The 12,740-nt window shown below is 33.9% G+C and overlaps 1 protein-coding gene across 1 annotated transcript; it reads left to right on the top strand.

Moving 5' to 3' along the window:
- Window positions 1-324: 324 nt before the first annotated feature.
- On the top strand, window positions 325-3,542 carry LOC141671421 (small ribosomal subunit protein uS5c). The gene is made up of 2 exons (XM_074477667.1): window positions 325-1,128; window positions 3,211-3,542. The coding sequence occupies exons 1-2, from the start codon at window positions 440-442 to the stop codon at window positions 3,458-3,460; spliced, it is 939 nt and encodes a 312-aa protein (XP_074333768.1). The 5' UTR covers window positions 325-439; the 3' UTR covers window positions 3,461-3,542.
- The last annotated feature ends 9,198 nt before the right edge of the window (window positions 3,543-12,740 follow it).

The raw sequence follows: 12,740 nt of genomic DNA, 5'->3' as shown, positions 1-12,740 counted from the left end.
AACTTAAATGTTTTCAACGAAGTAATGTTTTCATAAAATATTCCATGTAAACTAATACATTTTTACGATAATCTAGTTGCTAACACATGTATTCTTCGGAATCTCTAATAATACTCGATCCGATTTAAATTAGAAAACAGGCCGACCCGATCCGGTCCGAAAAAAAAACCCGGTAAAGCCCGGTTAAGCCCGCCTCTAGGACCCAAACGGACTCTGATATTTCCGGAAAGACCGGCCCGACCCGGTGGTCCTTTTGTGCATCTCTAATAAAACTAAAAATTGTTAATCCGGTTAGAGAAATTATAGTGAAAAGAAATTCAAAAGTACATTTATCCACAGGAGCAGCATCCCCAGTTGAGCTACCTCAGTTTGAGTTGAGATAGACATATAGATAGGATATATATACACAAAACTTCTTCCCCTCTTCTCATTACCACCAATGGCAGTCTCTGCAACTCCCTCCTCTCTCTCCACATTCTCATCCCTCTCTCTCTACACTCCCCCACCTCGTTTCTCTCTCTTCACCCAAACCCAATTCCACTCTCTCTCCTCCACTCTCTCCCAATCTCTCTCCACAAAACTCAAGCCCATTAAAGCCCAAGAACAAGAACAAGACCAAGAAGTCACTATAACTGATCAAGACACAATCTTTTTCACAAATGATGACCCAGAAGGTGTTTCTACCTTCGACCCACCTGAAATCCCAGAAGGGTTTGAACCCCCACCTTCATTTGATGATGGCCCACAAGAAACAGAGGATGAAATAGCTGCTGCTTATGAAGAACTTTATGGGCCTGCTTATAGTGGTGTTTCTTTGTTAGGTAATGATATTTATGTGATGGATTCTAAGGTTAAGAAGAGTGGGGCTTTAGGGAAAATTAAGAAGGAGAAAGTGAGAGATGGGTTTGATGAGAGAGTGATTCAAGTTAGGAGAGTGACTAAAGTTGTTAAAGGTGGGAAGCAATTGCATTTTCGGGCTGTTGTTGTTGTGGGTGATAAGAAAGGGCAAGTTGGAGTTGGGGTTGGGAAGGCGAAGGAGGTTGTTGCTGCTGTTCAGAAATCAGCTACTAATGCGCGGAGGAATATTGTTACGGTGCCTATGACTAAGTATTCGACATTTCCTCACAGGTTAAGTTTTTTGAATGTCAAATTGTTGTGATTATGGTTTGGTTTATGTGTAATGTGGATGGTTTTATGTTGAATGTATGGGTGTAATTATTGATTCTTGAAGGTTATTGGGGTTTTAGGCTTAAATACATTGATTTACTATTTTTAAAATGTTAAAGTCAGTGTCTTTAGGAACACACTCCGTCACTCTGCCTCTAGGATTAAAGGTGAAGTATGAGTACATCTTACCTCCTGAATTCTGATTAATGAGTGGGATACACTAGGTTGTTGGTTTCCGATTTTTGTTTCTTTTGGCTTGATTTGATATTCTTTTTTCTGGTGTATTCACTAGAACTAGATTTTGTTGTAATGTTGAATTATTGTTGTTTCTGTTATGGTTAAAGTTGATTATATAATGTGCTTTAGCTTAAGAGCTTAATATGATTATTTAACACGACCCTTATCTCAAAAGCCAGTTCCAGAAGAGTTGATCACTAGGATTCCAAAGGCAATAATCAACCTTGCTATCCGAATTACACATTTAAGAATATTGGGGTTCCAAGGTTTCAGAGCTCTGGACTGTTTGGTCGGAAGAGTTCTTATATCATATGAGGATGGTGGTTTAGTATATGCTTTTCTTAACACTTCATGTTGAATGCTGATCGTTTTATGTTAAACATAGTGGTATAATTCATGGAAATTGATAATGTTAAGGATTGTGGACATGACTATATTGATTTGATTTTGATATTTGTTATTGTTGATAAATGCTTCATTTCCCAGACCCTCCAGTTTCCTGATAAGTCAGAAGTCATAACCATGTGGACTGGACAGGACATGGCTGTGGGATCCTTCATTTTAAAAATGGACACTTCACTTTCAGGAATTCTAGTTCAATATGCACACAAGATTCCTAGACTACTTTCTTATTGAAAACAAGGTCCATGGGAGACTTTCCATGTCATCCTTTTAGTTTTGTAGCATAAAGTTTACATATATAAGAGCAAGTCCCACGGACTACTTCTATGGACCTCCTAACTTAAATTATAAGGATTTTGAATGAAAATGGTGCACCAACCGACTCTTAGTACTTCCTTAAAATGCTAGGAGCATCATCTCATACCTTGTTAATAAAGAGCCACTAACCATACATTATTTTATTTTAATCATTAAAAATTTATTCCACCATCCTTCTTGACTTGTTTTCTCTCTCTTCCTTCATTTCTTGCACATTCTCTTTTCTTATAATAATAATAAGGAAGGGGTATAAGGATCATTGTTGGAGTTGAAAGACAAAATAATCTCCTAAATCACTAAGATTCAGTATTGTTTAAAATATATATAAGGAACACACTAAGACACTGTTGGATTTGCTTGCTCTAATTAAATGTATTGCTTTATTGGTAGTGTACACACTTTAAAATGTACACAAGACTATAAAAAATTATGTGTTAAACATGACAAGTTCCCACATCCTTGTCCATTTTCAGATCTTTATCTAAGAATTTTAATATTTTAGTAATAATTATCGGATCAGCACCTTTTTCTGACACCCATACTTGAGTTTGGGTTGAATGTTTCTTTTTGCTCGTCCATACCTGTTGAATTCTATTGCAGTGATAATTAGTTAGTTGATATTTTTATACATGAAATGTGGGTTGTTTTTGCTATATATTGACAACATATCTAAACGTTTAATAGTTTTGGTTTTAGGCTAATCTTATATTACTACTTGGTGTTAGTTTGAAATTTTGATTATGCGGAAATAAAAATAAAAAAATCAAGTATTGTTCAAGAATATCTATTTTCACTTAACTCGTTGCAAAAGAAAGTATTACCTTTTAAAATTTATGATGTATGAACTGCCTGGATATATCACAATTAATGTCAATATACTGAGAACTTTTGATTTTTTGCTAAATGTACTCTAAACTTTTTACATTACACTACTTCATTATTTTCTGCTAATGTTTGGGCATATTTGCAAATGGAGTTATTTTTAGTAGTTGTTTTGGATCCTTTCATGAATCTGACATCATATGCTCTATAGATTAAAATCTAATTTTGCTTGTCATTTATTCTTTTGAATGCATAAAATAACAGGGCTGATGGAGATTATGGGGCCGCAAAAGTGATGCTTAGACCTGCATCCCCTGGTACTGGAGTGATTGCTGGCGGTGCTGTTAGGATTGTTCTTGAAATGGCAGGTGTTGAGAATGCACTGGGAAAACAGCTTGGCAGTAACAATGCCCTCAACAATGCAAGAGCCACAGTTGTTGCTGTGCAACAAATGAGGCAATTCAGTGAAGTTGCTCGTGATCGTGGTATCCCAATGGAAGAACTTTGGAAGTGATTTCATGTGCTAATTCCTTGTTATGTTGTCCAATTTTGTAGAGAATACTTATTCACAAGTTGTAAGTTCATCTTCTTGTTCACTTGTCTTTGCTGAATAGAAATCCTATGTCCTTCCATTCAATTGAACAGATGAAGCATCTGGCAGAAGCACAAAGCAGATATACAAATTCTTAAGTATTAATCAAGACTGTTCCAGAAGGAGATCTGAACTTTATGATACGCGGAAACAGGTCTTGCACATATATTAGTGTTTGCTAGTGGAAATCTGTTAATAAAAACAGATAACACGAGTATTACCGATGCCTCCCGCAGACATCAATGCTAGGTAGTACTATTGAGTCGCACGATGCGCATTTGTGGGCAAAATTTCATTCATCTTATGGAGCCAAAAAAAAACAATCTCAAACACGCTGCTCGTCCCAAGTACCTGTTTTTCCGCACACATGTCCTTTATCACAAACTCGTTATACATCTATTTCTTTAATCTCATATTTGATCATGTTATCAACATGTCATTAACATACAACAAAATATTATAAAAGATTAATTAAGCTACTTAAAATAACAAAAATGATCCATAACGCTTCTCGTATACCCATTCAACATTATAAAACTGTCAAATTTCAAGTGCCGTTTTCCTGGTGCTTGCTTTAATAATCTTGTAAACAAAGTTTTTTTCCAGAATCATGTAAATGTCTTCCTTATAAGAACGCAGTCTTAACATCTAGTTACTCCATAGGTAACTCTATTGCAACCACAATACTTAGCACAATTATAACTATAGTCATATTGATAACGACTGAAAATATATGAGTGTAGCCAATGCCATTATTATGTTTAAAATCTTTGACTACTAATTTCGCATTATATCTCTTGATGCGATCATGTAACCTTCACTTATTGCGTAAAACCTTCTTTTCTGTTGGGAACTATGTTAAAGATGAAATCTCATTTTTCTCAAAAGAATTCATATTTTTTTTCATGACTGATTTTCACTGAACAAAATCATCTACATGTACTGTCTTTGAAAAATATTAAGACTCTCTGTACTCGGCCAATAACATATAATATCATCAAAAAGAAACTCTTTGTGGTGAACTTAAAATTCTACTAGATTTTCTTTCCTCGATTTGTGAAGTAACTTGGAACTGTGTCATCAACATTTTCCAAAACCTCACTATATTTTTCGCAAGATCTTTTTTAGTAATATTTTCGAGTATTACTTTATCTTTCTCACGTTATTTTTGTGTAAACATAAAATCAATTACAAGATTATCTTTATTTAATGCATTTTCATTAAAAGTAACATCCTTACTTTTAGCGATCTTTTTTCTTAGTTCATCCCATAAACCGTATCATGTGAGCCATAACTAATGTAGATTAACTTCTTTGCTTTCATATTAAACTTGCCTCATTTTCATGGGTGTTTCATATTTGAGAGATTTGCTCTAGTGCATGTGGGAGATTTGTAGGTGGGAGATTGGAAGTATTGGTATTTTAGAGACAATACATTTATATGCAGGGAAATCATAGTTTTATAAGAATTATGTTCTATTGATTATTGAATAATTTATTATATTTTTATTAAATGTGTTACAAATTTTTATGAACTAAACTCTGAAATGCATTGACATGCTTAAATGTTGATTTGAATAAAATAGTCAACTCATCGATCAAGAAAATTTCAACTAAATTATGAATATGATAACACATAATATGTTTCGAGCTTTATTTTAAATATATTATTAAAGGGGTTATAATAAATTGCATAATATTCAGGGAAGGCTTAATCGAATACCAATTTAAATAATATTAGTTGTGTACCATGGTGTCCTCGGCATGTTCTTTAAAAGCAACATCAAGTATAAAATTTGGAGTCCCTAAGAAGAGGAATAAATTGGTTGACAAAGCTGTTTAACTAAAACTTGACATTACTCGGGTGGAGGTAACTACCGTAATAAATATGCAAATGCTACAAATCTTGACGAGCTTATTTAAACTCTCATGACGAATCAAACTTAGATAGAGCTGAAAATCTTAATTGTCATCAAGTTGAGACCATTACAAAGCGTGATCTTGACAACTTTTTTGGTTTATAAAAAAATTAAATTAAGTTAGTGCTCAGGAAAAAAACCAGCTCCAAAATAGATTTTTTATTCTAACTCTTAACTCAAAACTTAAGGAGGGAGAACAAATTATTGTTCTAATAGACTATTGGTTGCTCTTTAAAACATTTAGAGCATCTTCTCTCTCCTCAACTTTAAAAAAAAAAGTTTACTCTTAAATTTTATTATATTATATTTTATAATTACATTTTCTTTCTCTCTCCACTTACTTTTGCACTCTTGTAAATTTAAAATATTTTCAACAATAAAAAAAATTGGTTAACTAGTCAATTTAAAGAGTATGGTTGGAGATAAGTACATACTACAACACTAAAAGCAAAATTTTTTATATTATTTATAGAGAGGGAACTAAGAGTGTATTGGAGATGCTCTTAATAGACTAAACTTCATATTTTAAGGCCAATATGCCAATTCCTATTTTCCACTGTTGTCCTTAGCCAGATAACTTGTAGAATGAAGCTCTTAAGAGTCCGACTAGAAGAACGAAAATGTGATAGGATTTTGAAAAAGAACACATCTAAAATCTTACCAGATTTTAAGAAATTTAAAATACATTATAAAATAAAATCCAACTTATTAATAAATTTATAAAATATTTTTAATTTAATGAAGTTAATAATGTTATGGAGGTACGTATAACTAACTCTATAGTCCGTGCAATACACAAGAATTCTCTAAATTGCACGAATTATTGTTGTTTAATCTCCAATTATTGATTATATATACATGCTATCGGATGATAAATGGATGATGTACTTCTTTAGTATATAAGGAGTAATATTTGGGGTGTTGTGGTATTGGTGAACTTTTTGAAATTTGATATTAAACTCAAACAATATTTGTGGTGGTATTGTTGTCCACTGTGTATTGTTTTTCAATTCTAACGGTGATCCATGAGGGTTGTCTTTTAATTTTTTTATTCTTGACCAAAATACCTTTTCCCATTCGTCGTTCAATATTAACCAATGCACATCTATTGACATATTAGGCGCAAACATGAATTTTACCAAGATTATCCGTTTTAGTAGATACCATTCTTTCACACCGTGGCATGTAAACATGGATATTAATGACAATGTAAACCAATATGATCATATGTTTTATTAATACTATAAACTTTAACTTATAGTATCCTTTTTGATATATAATTCATAAATTTTTAATATGTCAAATATGTAAACAACATTTAATCGGTCTAGCGATATAGTAAAATAAATATATATCTTAGTGGTCTACTAATTAGACACAATATTATCTTTAGTCATTGCGATGCATGTGCATATTCTAAATATGGTGATATATGGTGTATGTCAAAAAGATGTATGGTAAAATATCAATGATAAGGTGCGACAAAAATCATTGATATTAATGACAAAAAAATATTTTTTTAATGATATACTCTAATAATTTAAATATATTTTCATTTATTTAAGAAATAAGAGAAAATAAAGATATACCCAGTTTTGGGTATAACTTCACCCTATATACAATTGTCATTACCATTTATCAAGCTTATCACTCTATCAAGCTCTACCGTTGAGTATTTTTCAATTACTTCTCTATTAAGTAAGTTGAATGTTCCATCCTTAAAGAAAATCCTCACTTCTACGAAAGTTTCAACACAGACTTTGACTATTTCTTCAGTTAACTGTTTGTTGTAGTCAGCATTTTTGTATCTACTGGGATAGGTAGAGAATTATGTTGATTAATCAGTTCCATAGAGCACCAGCTTCAACTTTTGTTTGCACTGGTTTTCTTCCAGTAGTCTTGAAATGAGTCTTAGTTGGAGGTTTGAATGATGGATATTTTGACAGTTTCTTCAGAAATATTTGATTGGCTTGAACGGGTACTTTAAATAGAGAGTTTCTTTCTGGTTTGTATAGGTATTTAGGCTTTGAGGTTTGGATGTTTTGGGTTTGTGTTTGGGTAGGTGTTCGGGTTGAGGTTGGTAGAGTTTTGGATTTTTGGGTTATTGGTGTTTTCTTGGAGTATTTTCCATTTTTTCCATTTTTCTTCTTTCCTGTATCCTTTTCTTTTTTTGATAATCCTTGCCACCCTTAGCATCTTTATGGCTCCCACTACCTTTGTTTGACTGACTTCGATTGAGCCAAAATATTTGTGTTCATCTTTCTTTTGTTCATCATCATCCAATTCATCATCTTTTTCATTTATATGAGTCTTTGGTAACATTGTGTTTGCATTCTTCAAGTACTTGGAAAAAATCTTGATCATCTCAACATCTTCATGATTCTTGTTCTTCTTTGTCTTCAGCTCTGTCTTAATAGTCATCATCAACTTTTTATTTCCCAAGACACAGTCCTTGGGTAATTGAAAGTGTTTGCATCTCCTGGTTTCGGGGCAGATGTAGGCCGCTTCTTTGCTAGGTTATAGATAGGCTTCATGGAAAACTCCTATTTGATTTGATTTTTATTCATGTAGCTAAAGAGTGTCCCCTGGACTCATCACTTTTACTTAATTGATAAAGATGTCCAGTTCTGAGGCTATTCTTGATTGTAGAAATGAGAAAGAGACATGCATGCACCTATCAACATCATAGTCATTTACATTTACTAAAATTCTCTTTTCTTTGAAGCTTTGTCTTGTGACCAACATTACTCTCAGGAAGTTGACATTGTTGTTCATAGCCTTTTTGTAAGTAAAGTGATTTAGGTTGATTGAGGCTCTTAGGCCTTCAAGGAAATCAGTAAACTCCTTGTCAAGACAAGGGCCTTCAGCTGTCATCTTGAGTTTTTTAACTCCAACATCATCTTCATTTTGGCTTGATTTTAGCTAAGGCCCCATCATCTTCCCCTTAGGCTTGCTAGCAAGCAAGGTGACATGTTGAGGAATCTGGGCCCTTACTATTTGAGGAGTTTCCTGTAGAGGGCACTATTAGAAAAAGTAGAAAAGACACCGCCTCTTAGACATCGGTTGCTTCTAGAGCCGATGTAAAAAGTGTTTTCTACATCGGTTTTGGATAATCGATGTCTTTTGTTTTTATAAACATCAGTGTTTTAGCCCAACCGATGTTATATGTCTGTTTTAAAAAAATTAATCAGCGCGCCTTCCTCGTTCCCCCCCAGCCAAATAATTCATTCCCTCCATGTTTTCCCCTATTTTTTGCTTTAGTAAAATTCACCCCCCTTTTTCACACACATATTCCCCCTCTTTTTAATTAAAAAAAATTAAAATATAAAATAAAAAATAAAAAATAAAAAACATCAAACATCAAAAAACTCTCATCTCTCACTTATGTCGAGAACACCCACCAAGAACAGGTTGCTCTCATTTCCCATCATTGCTCTCATTTCCCTCTTCGTGCTCTCATTTTCTCATAGATCTCCCTTATTTCTCTCATAGAATCGGGGGTTTCATTGTATTAGCGTAAATCGAAGTCAAAGTCAGGGTTTAAGGTTGGAGTTCAAGTCGAAGTTCAAGTTGAAGTTCAAGTTGGAGTTCAAGTTCAAGTCAGAGTTTAGTTCAGGTCTGAGATTGAAGCTAAGTTGGAGGTTAAAGCTTGAATTGGGTAAGTTTTAAACCCTAATTTCAGAATTGGGGGTTTCAATTTGAAACCCTAATTTTTTAATTTTTAATTAGTTGAGTGATTGTTCTTATTGTGCATGAAACACTATTTGTTTGAGTTTCTTGTCATTTGTATGTTGAGTACTTTTACCAGATACTCTCAAGAGATACAAACCTGACAGTGTTTTCACTTGTTTAGAAGAAGAAGAAATTAGGTTGTTACAATCATATAGTTATAGATTCACATTTGGGCTTATTTTCTATAGTATGTTGTGATAAAACTCTAGAGGATTATAGCCATCCAAATCAGGTAAAAAGAAGTTAAATGGCAAGTTAAATAATGGACATAGTTATATTAGATGACATGGATTATTATGTTGGCTCAGTCAAGGCTTCAGAATTACGGGAGAGGAATGCATAAAGAATTTAAATCACATGGTATTAATTTCATCTAAAATTATAGTGTTGCATATCCCTCACAAAAATAAGATTATATTGTTGTATATAATTTGAGGCAGATGCATTATAGACGCACACTGTACGATAAATTTTGTTCTGTGTTTCGTTTCGTTTCATTATTTTGATCAATCAGTGTCGTGCTCTGCTTTGCCGATAATTATACATAGTAATACATATATATTACTAATTGTATGTTACTTGTTTTTTAAATATTTGGTATAAAAATTAGGTAGGAAATAGGTTATCCCACGGATGGAGAAAGATTGGATTTCAAAAGAGAGGGATTCGTTGGAATATGAGGTCGGGGTTGAAAAGTTTTTGATTTACGCTGAAAAAAATTGTATAAATCCTAAAAAATACCTTTCCCCTGCTGTAAATGTGTTAATTTCAAGAAATTTCCGGTTGAAGTAATAAAGGGTCATCTCTACGAGAATGGTTTCAGTCTTGGGTATATTGATTGAATTTGGCACAAATCCAAGACTGGTAGGTCATCTGTTGGTAGCACATTTCCCTCATTAAAAGGAGCAGAATGCAGATTCATTTAAATCATCATTTGAAACTGCATCAGAAGAGGCTGCTGCATCAGAAGCGGTGGCTGCTGGTGCTTCACAAGCTATTGCGGTTTGTGAAGCAGCATATCGTAATCCGGGGGGTAAACCAGGGGTGATGACTACGATAAAGACTCATATAATTTTAAGAGGTTTGTGGCCGATGCTCAATAACCTTTATTTGAGGGAAACAAATACACAAAATTATATTCAGTGTTAAAATTACATAACTGGAAAGCGAGATTCGGTGTTAGTAATAACGCATTTAGTGATCTTCTCTCTACAGTTGGCTCATTCCTACCTCAGGAAAATGCATTACCTCTTAACGAATATGAAGTGAAGAAACTCTTTCGAATTTAGGCCTCGAGTATACAAAATTCCATGTGTGTCCCAAATTAATGTGTTCAATACAGGGGTGTAAATGAGAATGCTTCAGAGTGTCCAAAGTGCAAGCTATCACGCTAGAAGGTGGTAAAGATGGTAGAGAAAGGTATAAAATCCCGGCAAAAGTTATGTGGTACTTTCCGATCATCCCAAGATTTAAATGGATGTTTAAATCTTCTTCGAAAGTTGAGTTGTTGACATGACATTCCAACCAAATAATTCATGATGGCCAGATGCGCCACCCTGCCGACTCTCCTTCTTGGCGGAATATCGATTACAGGTGGCCTACCTTCGGAAGTGAGCCAAGAAATCTTTGACTAGCTTTGTCGGCTGATGGTATTAACCCACATAAAAATGGGCTGACCAATCGGTATTCTTGTTGGCCGGTAGTATTGGTAACATATAATCTTCCTTCGTGGTTATGTATGAAGAGGAAATTTATGATGTTAACTATATTGGTCTCCGGTCCACATGAACCAAGTAATAACCTTGATGTGTTCTTACAACCGTTAGTTGATGATTTGAAAAAGCTTTGGGAAGAAGGTGAACCGAATGTATACGATGCCTTCGTAAAATATTTTTTCACTTTAAGGGCGACTTTGTTATGAACGATTAATGATTTCCCGACATATGGTAATTTGTCTGCTGTGTCAATAATGGTTATTTGGGTTGTCCAGTGTGTGGTGATGATACCATTGCTAACTATTTACCTTATAGTAGGAAAATATGATACAAGAAAACATTAAATTTTCTGATGGAAAGGAAGTAAAGAAGTCGAAGAAGGTGGACTGTGCTTGGAAGAAGAAGTCGATATTTTTTGAGTTGGAATACTAGAAATTCCATCATGTTCGTCAATGCCTCGATATTATGCATGTTGAGAAAAATGTGTGTGATAGTCTAATTGGGACATTACTGAATTTAAAGTTCAAGTCCAAAGATAGTGAGGCATCTCAGCTTGATATGATAGACATGGGGGTTAGGACTGATTTAGCTCTAGAAGTAGGAGAAAAAAAAACTTATCCGCCTCCTTCCAGTTTTAGTCTAACAAAGGATGAAAAAAGAAAAATGTTGCAATCACTCTCATCAATGAAGTTGCCACATGGGCATTCCTCAAACATCAGAAATTGTGCATCCATGGAGGATTTAAAGATATTTGGGATGAAGTCTCATAACTGCCACGTACTCCTTCAACAATTACTCCTGATCGTAATTCGTGTTGTACTTTCGAAGAATGTTGAAGTTAGCATAATAAGACTTTGCTTCTTTTTCAACATTTTGTGCAACAGGATTGTTGACGTAACAAAACTTGATAAATTGCAAGCCGATGTGGTATTAACCTTATGTGAGCTCGAAAAAATATTTCCGTCTTCTTTTTTAATAATGATACATCTAATAGTGCACATGGTCAGGGAATTGCATTTATGTGGACCAGTTTTCTATAGATGGATGTATCCATTTGAGCGTTTTTATGAGGGAGATGGAATGAGTAGATTGGTTCATGGAGTGCTTTTAGAACCAGGATTTGTTCATGTTGGGGTGGACGGAAGCATCCAGGACGAAGCAAGCCATTGGTTCTCATTTAGCATGGCACAAAGACATGATCATATACACCTCCAATACTGGTTCGGAGGTATATAAATTTAATTACAAACCAAGTGTCATTATTTTTAGGAGGTTGTAAAAATTTAATGCGGTAATTTTTTACTTCAATTTACAATTATATATATAATGTAATCGGTAATTTTTGGATTTGACACTGTATCTTATTATTATAACATTTACAGAGCAGTGAGATCTTATAATGCTTAGGAATGATGGTAAAACAAGAATCCCAAAGTTAAAAATCTTGTTGTGAGTATTTAGTCGATTTGTTAATTTTTCATTTTTTTGAAATATGGAATTATTATTAAGCTCCAGTGTCATTAATTGTCAACAGTTTTTTGGTATGTATAGGGATTCCCTAAACAACCAAGTGGCACAAAATGTAGATATGTGGTCATGCGATATATGAAAGATTTAATTGAGGACCTGGAGATGAAGTTGCTAGATAAGGTAAATAGATTTCAGTACTCAATTATAGGACAACAATAGTTAATCTTTTACATTTATCAATTCTGTGGATATTAGTTATCAGTTAGTTAAGGAATGACATAGGTTTATTTGTGTTCCAGTGGGCCTCTAAGAGTCGCAGGTCTTATACAGAGGAGGATCTTGACGTCGTTCGCTATGAGATGCTTTA

This window comes from Apium graveolens, chromosome 7 (genome assembly GCF_009905375.1).
Source record: "Apium graveolens cultivar Ventura chromosome 7, ASM990537v1, whole genome shotgun sequence".
Taxonomy (NCBI): domain Eukaryota; kingdom Viridiplantae; phylum Streptophyta; class Magnoliopsida; order Apiales; family Apiaceae; genus Apium; species Apium graveolens.
The sequence above is the reverse complement of the archived record's forward strand: the minus strand, read 5'-3'. Positions and strand labels throughout refer to the sequence as shown.